The 17,532-nt window shown below is 34.6% G+C and overlaps 1 protein-coding gene across 1 annotated transcript in view; it reads right to left on the reverse strand.

Moving 5' to 3' along the window:
- Window positions 1-12,922: 12,922 nt before the first annotated feature.
- The window catches only part of LOC112604011 (optomotor-blind protein-like), a 55,532-nt gene continuing 50,922 nt past the window's right edge, over window positions 12,923-17,532 (reverse strand). Inside the window, 2 exon segments of the mRNA XM_025352868.1 lie at window positions 12,923-13,538; window positions 13,541-14,142. Coding sequence (XP_025208653.1) covers window positions 13,009-13,538; window positions 13,541-14,142 — 1,132 coding nt within the window. The 3' untranslated portion in view covers window positions 12,923-13,008.

A 17,532-nucleotide genomic window follows, 5' to 3' on the forward strand; every position in this document is an offset into this window, starting at 1 on the left:
ACTGCCATAATAACAATAAAAAAAAACTATATCGTGCACCGTCTATTAAAATACGTGGCATTATTATTTCGTTCGAGAATTCCTGCGTTTCTGTACGATTCCCGTAAGCCAGCTATTGCACTGCAGCACGGTGCAGGATACCAGGACATGCATTTTTTATCCTTAAACAATTATACTTCGCTTAAGACTTAAATTATACTATTTTAAATGTATTTTCTGAATAATTTACCTCGGTAAATAGTAGAATATTGCGAATAGTAGAAATATTGAGGAAATGTGTGCAGTGTGTGTATGTGGATTTGACCCCCGGGCGATGTCATTATCGTTTATTTGTCTTTATTTTAAAAATGTGTTCTATGTATTAATATAAATAATAACTCGACGTATGAGTTGGTTTGGGCATTATAACAATATTTTTATAATATACATGAGTACCTGTATAATTTGAGTATTAATTGTAAACCTACATTAAAACGGTATACAGTTTAAAATAATATAATATTATACTACTTATGTTGGTGTGTGAATACTGAAACGATTCGTTTTTTTAATCTATAAGCGACTAAGAAAATTACTGGGAAATTATACTCGCACAATTTTCATTATTATAATATACCGCATAAGTCCTATACTTCACTTAAACAAAATTGAATAAAAAAACTTGAAAAATTAGGTATCCATTTATTTGTTTTTTTTTTTAACACAAATATACATACGAGTATATATATATATATATATATATATATTTGTGTCTTGACATAGGAAAAAATAAAATGAAAATGTTTGATTTAAAAAAAAAGCAATTATTTGATTACAAGTTACAAATGTACATCTATAAGACACTGTCCAGTTTAAGTACCTACTCGTACATTGCTGTACGCGTAAATACAAGTGACCGGAAGTAAAAACAGCGGTATCTAATATATCTATTAATTATTATTCATAAATTTTATTATTTTTAATACACGATGTACAACGAGTGAGTGTGTGCATCTCGAAATGTTATATCAATTCTTGTGGTTCGTCGCGGTCGGTAGCCGTCTCGGACGTCATATTACATTATATTATTAATATCGTCGCCGGCGGGGCGCGGGCCAAATGAAAAATGGGCGTGTGAGGAAACACGAAAAACGCATTTGTATATATACCTAGGTAGGTACTTAAACCATACGCTCACAAACACACGCTCACTCATTCGGGCACACTGGAGCGCGTTTTATTCATTTTTGTATGTACCTATATAAATTATGCGAGTGGTGAGGAGTAGGTACAACTAATAACTAATAATAACTGTAACGACGTTCAAAATGATATAGTGTGCGGATGCACACATACAAAAAAAAAAAAAATAATAATAATAATAAAATAAACAACAAACAAAACAAATAGACAAATTAATTTCTGTTGAGTTTTTTTCCGACCACCCATCACCCTTCCGCCACCATTAACAGTCCCATCGTCCTGCCGCCGCCGGCGGTGAACGAGTTGTTAACATTTTACGTTTTAAACTGTACCGCGGCGACCGGAATCCGGTGACCAATTATAACAAAATCGAAAACGACGGTCACTCGGCAAAACACTTAACAAATGTGCAGCCCGACACGGCGGCAGATGTTTCACGTACACCTATGTACGCCTATACACACACCGTAATGCATAATAACATTATAATATCAGCAGGGGCCGCTGCGCCGGATCCGGAGACGCGAGAGCAAGCGCGCGCACGTCGGAAAGCATATATCATATTATATTATAATATTATAAACACAACAGCCAACAGGTATATACCTATGTACATGAATACATGACCGTGGTATAGGTATCCACTGCGTCTCGAGACCGAATTCATATTATTATTATTATTATTATTACACCGCAACGGCGTGTCGGGGCAGTGCCCGCGGAACGTTTAAGTCAGTCGGTTAATATTATATTATTATACATACTACTGCAGTGCCAATGTGCCATTGCCCATTGCAGGTAGGTACCTACCAGCGCGTTACCACTTATAAAATTTAATTACTTTTTGTGCACGCAGTGACCATTGTTTCTTCAAAAGAAGTCGCTCGCTCGTGATTCGTGTGTATAGTTGCAGTGATGACGGTTTTGTACAGCATCATAAAATATATGAATTCATAAAATAAAGCAAAGTTTTTCACTACGTATATTGTATAATATATATTATATGCCACAGAATATTAGATAATGCCCCGGAATTATGATACACATTAAAAGTCTAAAACTTACGTAATACGCATGCATTTATGCACTCTTATTATCACTAAAATATGCATTGAATGTATTGTACTAACTATGAAGAGATGCGAAAAAATATTCACGTCATTAAATTGAAATAAGTTTAAAATGCATAAATTTTTTATAAAACTATATTAAGAGGACGTTATACCCGCATGTGTTGTCTCCGTCTTACACACGTTCGACTTGGACAAAATGTGTTTACGCAGTCTGAGTAGAACTCGCTCAATTTTGATTCTAGTGTAAATATACCTATAATAAAATTAAAATATGACAATATTTCGGAGGCCAAAACGCTATTTTTTTCCCGTTATTCCCAATATAACGTTCATTATAATCGTTTAGAATTAGCAAAAATTTCAAAGTTTTCAAATAACATTTAACTTTTCAAAATTTTAATTTAAATTTTAAAAAAAACTCAACGTCTTGCCCTCAAAAATATTTTAATTTTATAATAGGTAATTTACTCTAGAACCAAATTTAAGATAAATCTACTCAGACTGCATAAACGGGTTTTGTCTATGTCGTACGTGTGTAAGACGGAGACAACACATGCGGGTATGATGTCCTCTTAAACAAAAATATGTTTAATAATTCAAATGACTGAACTTTTATAACTAATTGGCTAAATAATATTTTAATTCCGAACCCTTAAAATTACTCGTTATTAAACAATGCATGTACAAGAACTTTAAAGGAAGTGGAAATATCTCGTTGTTTTAAATGCAGAATATAACCGCTGAATGCACTAAATGTGCATAATATGTTTAGTACATTTTTCGAACATTATTATTTAAGTTTCAGTAACAATGTACAAGCGACACAGGCACATAGATTTTATAATGGGCAACAGATACAAAATTATACGCTTTTTTCTCGACGAGTCTTGAACCCAAATTTTGCGTTACATATTTGATGGGGAATCCGGCCAAGAATTTGTAATCTCCACCAGTTTTTTAACGTACAATTTGAATGACTGTTATAGCACACAACAAACCAACTACAATAACAACAACAACAACAACAATAATATTAATATTAAATATTGAAAACGTCCTCGGTATAGTGCACCTGGAGCATAATAAAATATTGTATTTATTATAAAAATATAATAAAATGCGAGTCCGCCGTGTGTAGTCTTCAGCACCAGACGACGGGTCAGCCACGCGAGAGCCACGGGTGGGTGCTGAAAATATAGTATGCCCGCGTGTATTTGTTTAACTTTTCTTCTGTCTCACACTCTCGCTCCTTCTCTTTCGAGGGTGTGCGGGGGAGGACAGTGACGTAGAGAAATTACTACACACATATTATACATTACTTATGATATTATGTGTTTGTACATTATTGTAATGCGCGTTCGATAATAATATAATATAATACATCGTGTCGTATACACACACATTGATATGTGATGCGATGGCACTCCGCGTGTAGTCGGTAAACCCATAAGTATAATATATAAATATCTATATATATATATATATATATACATGTAGGTGTACACCCCCGGTGATGTAAAATGACTATATATAATAATAATAATAATAATATGCATGTTTATGTATATATGTTTATGTGGGATATTTACCGGATATTCAAATTGAATACCTGCAGCAGGTATTTTTCGTGTTCAATTTAAATTACTTTCGTAGTGTTATTTATCTACACCATGCATCGGCGGCCATCGGTACCTCTGTATACCTATATACATAGTATATAATACCTTATAAATTATAATATACTTACGGCAACACATAATATTATATATATATATATATATATATATTTATATATACACGCGCGTTGACCTATAACTATATATATAATACATTACCGAGACGAATGACATGCGTATGTATACAAAATAATAATATGAGTTTAACATTTCATAATTTTTTTTCTTAATTACTCGCGTTGGTGTGTATACTTAATGACCAACATTGGATATAAAATATACCGTAAATATTTAACATCATCATAGAAATAAAATTATAGTTTAATTTAATGCACAAATCGACTAGACACTACTGCATATTAAACACCATAGCCCGCGGAAACCCTTGCGCGAGATTTTTGAATTGATACATTCGTACATTATTACGTTACTATTTAAATACTATACATATATATATATATATTTATTTATATTAGAGTTTATTAAATAATAATATTAATTCAATAATTTATAATCAATGTTTAAAATTCTGAACATGTTTTTTGGATTGGTGTACTTTTGAACATAAAACTACAATTGCACAAAAAAGTATACAATACAATACAATACATTTATAAATCGCAAACAGTTATTGTTATTTTGTATTTGTATTCATTCGCACATATTTTATACATTTATGTGGTATATTATATTATTTTATAAATTTCGAGCGTTTGGTAACACATTGAGTTATGATAATATCATATATTATGAATTGTGCACTATAACAAGATTTTTTTTTTTGATCTTAGAAATCGGAAATTTAGTATCAATATTAGGTATATGGGCGTAGGACGTTTGCGCATCGCTATTGTTAAAAAAAAGGCTTAGATTGTTTTCCTATATAACATAACAATTTTTATTAATATTATTATTACGTAAATTATGATTTCAATAATTACAAAACTATAAATGTATACAAAAATAATCGTCAATATTCAAAAACAAAAAAAAAAATTAATACTTTTGAACGTATACTACCATTTATTTAATCATCTTATGAGATTAGATTCGTTATAAATAAATTGCTAATAAATTACTCATTATTTACATTTATAAAAAAAATACAAAATTATTAAAATATAAATATAATCTACGAGTAAATATGATGTTTAAACCTGTGTCCCATTATACTTAAAAATTGTTGTCGATTTATTTCCCCACTCGTATACTTAAAATAATGTTCGTTTACGAAATGTATATTTTTTATTTCTTTGTTTCTTAAACGGGTTGACTCTTCATTCATTTTAATATTTGTTTTCACTTGAATCTACAACTGTGGCTCGTAAACTTATAACTCATAAGTCATCAGTTATTAATATTATCGTAACCTATATGTTATCGGTGTATCATCCGGTCATGCATGTCACTATAGTAGGTAACCTTTTTATTTTTAATTTTCGCGATGCGCAAACGACCAATCAAATTATTCTTATCTGTAGTACTAATGATGCGCAAACGACAAACACCGAGGTATATCGTGTCGGATTGCAAGTCTTGGCCCAAAACCGATTGTCCATCTATATTCCCATTGTACGTACCTATCTCAAATCCGGACCCGATAACGAAAGTATTTGCATTTAACCATTTAAGTGTGCGCGTGTACCAATACTTACTTACGTTGGCAATCCGCGTTTTTATCGTACCTACGTCAAAGATTGCGTATCCCAGTGGATGGTGTTGCGGTGTATATAATATAATTAATTTTTATGGCGTGCGTATGCTGCGGACGGCCGCCGACCCGTGTTTGTTGTATATGATTGTAATAAATAATAACGATAAACGTATACTTTATGGGCCGTGTCGGTCGGTCGCGGGTTCCTCTGCAGACATCTGCAGCAGCTCGGCCGATCGATCGAAAAAAAAAAAAAAACGGTGTTGATGGGCTGCTTCTCTTCTCTGCACCGTCCTTTACAATAATAATATAATAACTCCGCTCAGACCTCCACGTAAGATATTTTACGCATAAAATACATTCACACAGAATAATGTACAAGTACGGACTACAGCCTCATCTGCAACCACCGTTGCGGTAGGTTAGAGACTCGCATTGCGAGTCTGTGCGCGTCGTTTAAGACAGCTTCTCATATTATTATCGTTATTATTTATTTATTTTTTATCTTATTTTTTTGATTATATTTTTATTGCTTTTTTCACCGTACACACACACACACACACACACATATATAATGTTGAACTGTTCGTAGAATAATAATACAGGCGGTGCCTATATTATATTATTATGTAGGTAACTGACATTATGGTACTATATTTTCATACCGCGCAGTCATTTTCATCTGCGACCGTCAGTTTGAGCCGCATCAATTAAAAATAGATTATTACGTGTAATTCGTAGGCACACGCAATACAAAATAGATTTTTGTGATTTAAATCGCGAATTGTTTTGGAAGTTAATTGATTCGCCAAAAATGATGTACCTCATATCGTTGTATTAGGTCTAACAAGTTGCAGAGAATTCAAAAAAAGACTTGTTTAGCGTAATGCGGTATTATTCACGCGATCGTCATGCATATGTAAGTACACGAGTAGTGACAAATGACGTATTGAAGTCGCTATGACGACACGATAAAAAACGTGACGGATAAAATCCCCGTAGAGTATAATATACTTGCTAGGTATACGGTTTCGTTTCTAACGTAAGCCGTTTGAAGTGTAAACACATTTCGCGAGTTGTTTAGTCTGCGGGCTCAATAAATAATAATCGGAAATTATTTACCACACAATAGAATATAATATACGCAGAATAGGTAGCGAATCGCATAAATTTCAATTAATCGGATTTGGATTATCGAGACACTTGTCCGGGAAATTTACGATTTTACGATATTACATTATTGTTATAATATAATATGTTTTGTATGGAGGGCCGGATCCGGTAATCGGACAATGCGCTAGGCGCGACTCCCGGGCTTCGTTTGCACAATGGCCAGCAGACACGTGTCATGTACGTCAGCAATTTTTAACAATACCTCGTAATTTCACACAGCCGAGTCCGAGTGGCGATTTTGGGGCGAAATTACTAGAGAAAAATAAAAACAAAACGATTATGCTTCATTTTTTTTTTTTTCAAATCGAATTACGGCAATGAGACTTTACCACGTCCATTCGTTGTCCGCGGTGCGGTCGATGGACGCAGTATTATTCGAACCTTTTGAAATGGGCTTTTCTGCGGATCACAATATTATAATAATATAATCGTCTGTACTTAACTGCAACGTTCGACGTTCGCCATAAACGCACAAACGATTTAATTGTATGATAATCGTTCGATTTGTACAACTGACGACCGTATTATTACGTGTATTGTATACACATCGAGTGAAACATAACAAACAAAGTATTCAACAAACTATTGGTGGGCCCCTTCTATTCGTCAAATAGAAATTTCGTTGTTTTGGAATAATGTTTATTTTATCACTTAAAACACTCGTTTTGTTGTGCGATGAAATACAATCGAAAATGTTTTCGAATACATTTTGTTTTTATACTGAATAGTTTCAATTATCAATTATGGTAATAATCTATTTGAATCGTCCTCAGTTTATGACATTGTTGATAGAAACTGTGAATAATATAAGTGTAAAGAATCTAGTCATTCCACGCATACACAAAAATAAAAAAACAAGGTCAGGAAAGAAATATAAACTCTGAAGAGTATCTAAAAGATTAAAAATAGTTCATGTAAGCGGCATTCCACCAACGACTTTTTAATGTTATTGTAATAAGAATAATATTAGTAAGTATTTTTTTTTTTTTTTTAATATTTATTTTATAATGAATCAATTTAATATATATGTGCATGGTGTACAATTTACATACCTCATTATTCGAAATTTGGCAACTTAACATCTTTTTAACGCACATCTAAGAATTTAAAGTCTAATATAAGATTGCTAAATCGAAAAATATTAATTTTTAATATTATAAAGTATTAAAATTTAAAAGTAAAAACTGTAAAAATTATTACCACAGAATAATTTTCAAATTTTAAAGAAATGCAGATTAACTGATAATAACATGATTTTATACTAATCAATAAATGCCAAAATTATTAAGCATTTCTCCGAATATCAATTAGTATATTTTTTCGCCGGATAATTAACCCTTCATGAATGAATCGGGTATTTTAAATATTTTATTAGGTTTTAAATTATTTTATGTTTTAAAATTTTAAGCTTAAAGTGATAATTGATACATTTAGTTAAATAATAATATTATTTGAAATTTGGCATACAATATTACACATAAATCTTTTATACGACTCTTATTTATTACCGCATTAACGACCAATATTGTTAGTCAAATTCGTCTTATATATACTTGTTCCAGCATTTCCGTTGTGATAAAACACCGTCGATATTTTCAACTCAATATGATTAATGATGATTGTGGTCTGTGGTACTTACATAGAATGTTTAACATATTATAATATACCAAAACCCCAAAAGAATTTATTACAACAACGTGAAGTAATATCGGGTTTAACATCGATGAGCAAGCGCCAAGCACCTGCAGATGAATTATTTTGAATAACTATAGCTCTGTAGTTTTTACTGCTGATTACCTACTAGAAAAAAAGAGTTATAAAATTTCTTAGCAATTATTTTTATTTATTTTTTATTTGTTACTACCACCACTACACGACTTAACCACTTAACTTATATGCATGGCGACAGCAAAGGTACAACCGACGGGCGACGACACTGAACCCACATAACGCGAGCACATCTCTATTATTATTTCGCGAGACTGTACATATACTAATAAGTAATAACGCATAATATTCTGTAGTGTTTTTTCGACTGCGAACCAACAGCTAATTTCTTGTCGCATTTACCAACCCTCCACCCACGAGGTCCTCCAGATGTATGGACGATGCGCGCCCTTGAAACAAACTATACTTACACCCTATGGCTAATATGCTTAGTAAAACGTTTTCAGACAACAATATCGTTATTATATTATGTTTTCGACGTCGTCAGCGCTACGGACAAATACATACGAGTATAATATATTATAATACGTAAAGGTCAGGCGCATTCGTCGGTTTGCGCCCTCCGTGTGTGATTTTTATAAGGTTCGATAAATATTATGGTCAAGGCTGTATTTAGGATGGTATCCAAACGGACCATTTACCCCGGGTGGTAATTTTATTTCTGAAACGAGAATGGAAAAATCTCAATTCAATAGCTTTTTATATTTAAATCGAACTAAACATATTTTGTTAACTAATTATATTCATGGTTTATATATTGTATATACCGTGGATGGGCAACTGCAACTAATACGTCGTACCTAAAAAAAAAAAACCTATATTGTGTTTTATATATAAAAAAAGGCAAAAAAAAATCACACATCTTTTGATAAAATAACATCTTGTAATTATTTAATTTCAAAAAGGTTATAGAGACCAAATGATAAAACGGCTCGTTGACGTTTGATATTTAAAATTATCTTATTAATTTATGTCAAAACTGATGTCTAATTGATGTTCTATCCTAGTCTTAGTTATGACTATAGTAACTAAATAGTCTATATTCTATTTAGTATATTATATTTTATTCCATGGATGATTATTATTTCAAAAAATATAATTTTTTAAAATATTTATGATAGACGGAGAAGATATATTAATCAACTTTTGAATGGTTTATACATTGTATACATACTATATATAGACTATTTTAAATGTGTTTTTTAAAATAAATATACGAATGTGCAGTTGTAAAAAAGATTGCCTTTGCAGTGTGAAAATATTATTAGATTTTATGTTACCAATTACTATTATACAAAATCTATAATAGTAATCGCAATATACGATCACATAAAACACAGTTTATAAATATATATTTACACTTTGTAAAACTGTACCTACTTTTCAAGTTATTAGATTAATTTAATAATAATATATAATATGCAGTAGTGTATATATTATACGAGTAGGTACTATTATTATATTTGTGAAATTTACATTTATAATTTAAAAACACTTTTTTGATAAATTTTATCGACTTATTTATAGCGACCACAATACCACTTCGAAAATATTATTGAATTATCAAAAAATTGTTTTAAATTATAAAACCGCATCACTTTTACATATCGTAATTTGATAGTTATTTTATTTTAATAATAGAAACGTTGAAAATATATTAATTATGAACTACAAAATAATTATTTTATATGAGTACTAGCTACTATTGATTTTATGCGGATAAAAGTTTGCAGGTGTTTTTTTTTTTTTTTTTTTTTGTTCGCATTTGACAGTTAATAATCACGTATCGTCGTATCGACTTGCTAACGTAATATATATAATTCCTACATAACATACATATATATTTTAAATGGCCAGTGGCAGCTAATTTTTGCATGACAGACACGTATATACGAATTAGACTGATTAGAGTCGAAAATTGTTTATCGATTATGTTACTTTTTTTTTTATATATAAAAAAAATATAAAAAAACGTTAAACTACAGCAGTCCCATAAAATATAGTATTTCGTAAACATGCGATATCTGTTAAATTAAATATTACTTGTTTGTGATCAGTGTATTGGTAACAACAAATCGTTGACGTATCGATTGCATTTAAAAGTTAGTATACATAAAATGTTCGCAGTCGTGTTATTCAAAGAGGTGCTGTCGATAAGGACCGCTAGTAATCGTGTTCTACCCATAATCACGTACTGGCGTGCTAACACAATATTACATAGTATTATTATTATTATTATTATACATATACAACATACATAATAATATTATACACGTATTTTAAATGGACAGTGGTTGTTAATTTTTGCATGTCAGACATGTATATATATGAATTAGGCTGATTATAGAGTCGACAATGGTTTAATGATTGTGTTATTTTTTTTCATCAAAAAAATAAAAACAACGTTTAACTGCATTCCTTTAAAGTTTAAAATATGGTTTTACGTTAACATACCATTTCCGTCGCAGAAGGTCGGTGAGCTGCATTAAAATCCTTGGCGGCGTATTTACCTTAAAGATAACCGCCCGACCGTTGTATATATACTTATAATAATATGAAAAGACGTTTGAAAGGATCTGGTAAACTATAAAAATCAAGACACATATTGTTTATATACGATTATACTCTATATTGTTTATTACACATAAAACGTTCACTTACACGATAATATGTATATTATTATGATTTCAATAGTGTTACTTAAGAGTAAAACGGTTTAAATATTATGTACAAATCACACGATATATATAATATATATATATGTGTGTATATTATTTAGGTACGACAGAAAATTCAAAACAAATACTCATACATTACAATTATTGTTATTTATATTTATATTAATATTATTATTATTTATTTATTTTTTTTTTTATGTTAATATTAAATATAATAATTTATATAATAGCGAGATATATGATTTAATAAAAAATATCTAATAATTATAATAATATAATATAATTTTACATAAACATATCGAGTAAGTAAATAATTAAATAAATAAAAAAAAATTCTAACGGTATTTACAGCGTACGTAAAAATAATTACACGCACGACACATTTCGCGACAGCCATCTGCAGAGCGAAACGCATAATAATAATAATAATAATAATAATAAAAAACATCTTTGGTACCTAGTTTTTATCAATCCATTACCCTACCTATCTATGTTTATCTAATATACAATGTACATTTGTATATTACATCAATACATTTATTTATGTGTGTACTTGAATCGAGTAAAACCTAGAAATACGAATCAGGAAACAGTTTTGGGTTTTTATTAATAAGTACATATGTAAAAGGAAAACAAAACTAACCAAAAGTATATTTAAAAATAATGAATCATCGATAAGGAATGATTGTTTTTTAGTAACTGCGAGAATTTCCAAGATACAAATCATAATACTAATCGTTTTTGTAATAATTTTATTCTTGCCGTTCGTTATTATTTAAGAACTCGTTGCCGTCTGTCGGGGCTACAGTGCACACCATCAAATAGACTACAACCAATTATGTCGGTCTTCATAGATATAGTATTATAAATTAAATTATTAGTGATTATGTCGTATTCCATCTGCGCACGTAGACGAGAGTCGTTTTCTAAACAATTAATATAATAAACACATAATGAAAGGATATTTACGACTTTGCGCATGTCGCGGACGTACGTACCTATAGATAATATTTTGTATTAAAATCGCGTTTTATTTTGGCAAACCGAAGACTATAATACCATAATATTCTATAATGATATTATATAACAACTGGAAGAAATGAAAAAAAAAAACACGACGAAGTAATACTATAATAATATATTGCACATAGATCTCGCGCACCTCATGTATCTACGCTACACCGCGGTACCTACGCGCGGCGGCGTGCACTTGGGTTGCAGCGGTGTCGGAGGGGCAAGGGTTGTTTTACGATTCCCAGAATTAGGGGAGGTATTAAATATATATATATATATATATATATTTATATATAAATATTTTTCTATACGTAAAATTAAAACGAAAAAAAAACTCAGGTCACGCGTTAAAAACGAAAACCGGAAAACCACCGTTTTAGTCGCCGTTACCCGAGGAAAACGCGCTACATAAAAAGCCCTTAAAAACACGAACCGTAAAGTGGTACGCAGAGTACACACGAAAGTAAGTCGAGGTATAAACAGTAATACGGTATAATATACCTACGTATTTTTAATATTATCTTATTATATAGTAAGTATTAAGTACCTAGTAGGTAATAGTGTAGTATATAATAATAAGTACTATAGTAAGTATAGTAGGTATATATAATATAATTATGAGTTTAATATAATATAACACATAATATAGTATAGCGTCCGGCGGATGAATAATACTATATATAATATATACATATAAACATGATACAATATATATTTACAAAACGGGTTATGGCGAGGAGGGTTCAAGGATAGAGAATGGGGGGGTAAGGAATAAGGGGGGCGAGGAGATTCGTACAGGAAAAAACAAAACGGGCGCGAAGCGGAACGAATTACGATTCGTCCGCGGCGGCGGCGGCTTTGGTGGCGTCGAAAGGCGAATACCTGGCGGCGGACGGCGAACGGCGCTTCTGATATTTGGTGGCCGACCTGCCGTCCACGTCCGGCGACGGCAGCGACTCGGCCGAAGACGAACCGCCGGCGCCGGGCGGCGTTCGAGCGGGACTGTACGACCGCGGGTGGTGGTGGTGCTGGTGGAGGTGTTGTTGGTGCACTGCGGCAGCGCCGGCGCCGGGGTGATGGTGGTGTAGGTGGACGACGGCCGCGGCGGCGGTGGACGGCGGCGACGACGGCGACGACGACGACGACGACGTCGACGCAGACGGCTGCTGTTGGAGCGGCAGCGGCGGCGGCGGGTGCTGCTGCTGGAGCGACGGTTGCGGCGGCGATTGCGGCGGGCCGACCGTGGACGACGACGACGACGACGAGGCCACGGGCTGCTGCTGCTGCTGCTGCGGCATCGGCGGCGGTTGGAAAGCCGCGGCGGCCGCCGACACGTACCTCGGGTACTGCGACTGCGGCCCGTGAACATGGACGACGGGTGCGGCGGGGGTGGCGGTCCCGGGTACGACGAAGCCGCGGCCGCTGCTGCGGCGGCTGCGGCGGCCGCGAAACGCGACTGCGACTGTTGGAAGTGGTTGCCGTACACTATGAGCGAGTGCATGCCGGCCGCAGCGGCCGCCGCGGCCGCGGCCGAGTGCTGGTAGTGCTGGGCGGCCGATCCGCCGGCGCCACTGCCGCCGTCGCCGCCGCCGGCCTGCGCCCTGCCACCGCCAGACGCCGCGGCCGCGGCCGCCGCGTTGTTCAACATGTGGAACTGGGCCCGGGCAGCGGCCGCGGCGGCCAACATGAATCCCGAATTGCCGCCGCCGTTGCTCTGGTCCTGCTGTTGCTGTTGCTGCTGCTGTTGCTGTTGCTGTTGCTGGTGGTGCAGGTGGTGCTGCTGCTGTTGCAGTTGATGCTGTTGCTGGTTCAGCTGGTGTTGATGGTGCTGTTCCATTGCCGACTGCTGTCCGGGATGGACGACGCCGCCGTCCTGGGACGACGGCCAGAACATGGGCGTGGCCGCTCGACTGAGCAGGTGTTGGTTGTACTGGTGTTCCAGGAACATCAAGTCCACCGGATCTCTGCAAAACAAAAATTTACATCGCGTTAGGTTAGATTATTATATTATAAATTCATCGCGTTCGCTGTGACGTTCAAGTGTTTCGTCGTTTTTTTTTTATTTTTTTTTATCGTTTTACGAAATCGTGTGCATTAGAGTGTAGTGCTATACTGAGATGTATCAACGTGAGATCTGTTTAAATTGTGCGAGTAAACTTATCGTTTCGTCTTTTCAAAATGTTATTTATAATTTCGTGTTGTTATAGGTCCACTTAAAATGAAATTACTGAGAAATAAACATGATCCCCATGACCCCGCACGTGTGTGGTCAAATTCAATTGATTTAAAACAAGATACGGCGTGGGCTTCTACGTGCAGTGCTGTAGGTATACCACCATAGGTTAGGTTAGGTCACAAGAGTTGTTGAAGTAGTCGCTATGAAGTTATCATACAAGGTTTATTCGTTCGAAATTTTCACGACGATCACCCATTAAATAATTTACTGTACAAAAAAGGGGTGTATCAGTCGATGGATAACAGGAGATTGTTATTTTCCGCAGAGCACTTTTTAAATATACTCGGTACAAACAATCTCAAGAATTTGTTAATTTACTATAATAATAAGTTATACCTACTTAAATTATTCTAAAACTCAGATTTTGAACAACTACATTAGTGAAGAATAAAAAGGGGAGAAGCGTACTAGGTGAATCACTTTGTGTGTGTATGTATACTGCAGTACACAGCAACAAACGGATTTGCAGGAGGCGTGCAGGGCGTTGCGATCGATGCACCCTCGCGGTGCAAAACTATCGCCACCACACTGCACCAGAACGGTGGTGCGTACACATCATTATTACAATATCACAGACCCATTAGGACGTACAGTGATTCGTCGTGAGAGGGCGGCTCATTATTGTAACATGTACGCCGAGCCTGTCGGATAATCCGCGTTCGGAGTTGTCTCATCGTGAGTGTCAATTATTTATCGTCGTCCTAAAGCGGGGTGTTGGACCGAGCGGCACGTGTCAATTTGTCGACTATATCGTTACTCGAACCGATAGCAACACGTGTAGATATATGTATTTATTGTTTAGATTCCAAATCCGCCGGAAGACGCCGTTTGCGATGATGTCGCGATAACAATTCGAAGAGGCGCCACGCGAATCAATATCGTAACCAATTCCATTTTTGAAATATCTACTATTGATCCGAAAATAATTGAAGGATTTGAAGAATTCTGAATTTTGAATAAATGCATAACAATATATATCGTTATGATAAATACAAAAATTCTAAATGAAATATAAAAAGTCCGCGCGAATATTTGCACGGTGACTCTTGCAGAATCCATTGACGTTAGAAGATAACAGAAACATTTAACCGATGCAGCGCTAGATTATTATTTTACTAAACGGTCGGTACGATCGTCAAACGGTTCGAAAAAAAAATTCGTCGCGCCCCTCGCGAGCGTATAAATAGGCCACGTCGCGTATTATTATAATTTATTATTATAAATACTACTCGCGAGCCGCCGCGCCGAACCGGTCGACGAAGGCGCGTGAAGACCGAGGCCGGTTATGATCCATTAGCGGTTGTTATAACAACGTGCCGATGGATTTCGTCACACACACACGCACACACGTACACAAGCTGCGGCCCGCGGGAGCTTAATAATAAAAAAATAATAATAATAAAACGAAAAATATAATAATAATAATATAACGTCGTACGCGGTTTGCGCGTTCCGGCGTGTTATTAAAATATTACTATTATTATTATTATTATTATTATCATACGTGTCGGAGAGGTGCGAAGAAATTTCCAGCCGACGACGCGTCGTCGTCGCATAATATTTTACGATGCATCTACATAGGTTTTTGTGTGTATAATTTACGCGGTGAACGTGTTAAACACTACACGATAATAATATTAATAATAATATTCTCAGGGAAGAAGTGTACAGAGTGAGCGAGAGAGAGAGATAAAGACGATTATTAATATTGTTATGCGTATATTATAATATACGGAGAGAAAAAACACGAAAAATTATACATGATAATAATAATTAGAAGCCATCGAGCGTATACACTCGTTGCCGCAGCCGCCGTCGGCAATTTTCCGTTTGCCACGGTCAAATTACCGGTTTTAATAACATAATATAATAACGATTTCGCCCCCACCACCACCACCACCCGTGATACCATTCGGCGACGGCTCGGACATCCGAAACAATAGGTCCGTCGATTAATTATTATTAACACTTCACAATGATGCGCACCGTTCTCACAATTTTTTTTCCTCTTCTCCACGTAGGTTACGCCCACTGCAGTAAACATAATCAAACCACCGACCGCCCGGGGCCACCGGATAAATTTTCAAAAAACTACTTTGGAAAAACACGCACGCGACTACTACCGCAGAAATTCTCGATCGTAATGAGTGAGTTTGTGGGAGGAAGACACTGTCGTATTTAATTAGCTTTATCGATGAATTTACCTATTTAATAATACGCATATAACAAGTGCGGAAATCATCTCAACAGGGAATGAGATTCACCAGCCAAATTTAAATTTTTTTATTGATCTCCTTTTCGCGTGTTAAGGAACATCATTATTTTCTGATTTTCAAATGGCGGTTAAACGCATTTGTACAACCCTATCGGAAATGTATATTATATTTTGTAATGTAATTTATTAATTTTAGTTCGTTTGCTTTATGCCTAGAACCATAACTTCTTCCTACAGTTCTGCTATTTGAGATCAGAGTTTATCTACGTGCAGAGTTCAACGCACAAAAACATTTTTAACACACGTTCCATGCATATTGAATATTATAGCACCAACTAGCGGTGAATTTTTTCAAGATTTTCAAAGAAAAATAGAATAATAATTACATTATAAAAAAAAAAAAAAAAAAAATGGTTTTTATAATAATATTATCAAATGAAACTTTTTACACGCCATAATATAATCCTATGTTACTTAAAATATTTATATAGGTGCACCGGCCGCAGCGTGTTTCAATTTCTAAACGAACAGTTGTTTTTATTTAACATGTGTTTTCTGTTAATACAGCAACTATATAGGGCTATTCGTTATCAATACGACTAAAAGTATAGTTAACACGATAAACCGTAAGGATGGCTATAATTATTAGTAATAAAACTAATAAACGTAAAACTTACCCCAAACCATTAAGACAATTGGTTCACTAAATTAATAGAAACATCACTTCATTATAATATAATGGTGTATGATAATCGTGAACGTGTAAAAGCCTTGTAATGTAAAGAACTAACATTTCCGTTTCAATACAGAAAGAATATAATACTATATAGAATACAGATGGCTGAATTTCCCGGGCAAATGCAACGCTGCCGACTTCGATCTAACGCATGGCGAAAATTCAAA

The sequence above is a fragment of the Melanaphis sacchari genome, unplaced genomic scaffold (assembly GCF_002803265.2).
Source record: "Melanaphis sacchari strain LSU unplaced genomic scaffold, SCAv2.0 Contig117_pilon_pilon, whole genome shotgun sequence".
Lineage (NCBI taxonomy): Eukaryota > Metazoa > Arthropoda > Insecta > Hemiptera > Aphididae > Melanaphis > Melanaphis sacchari.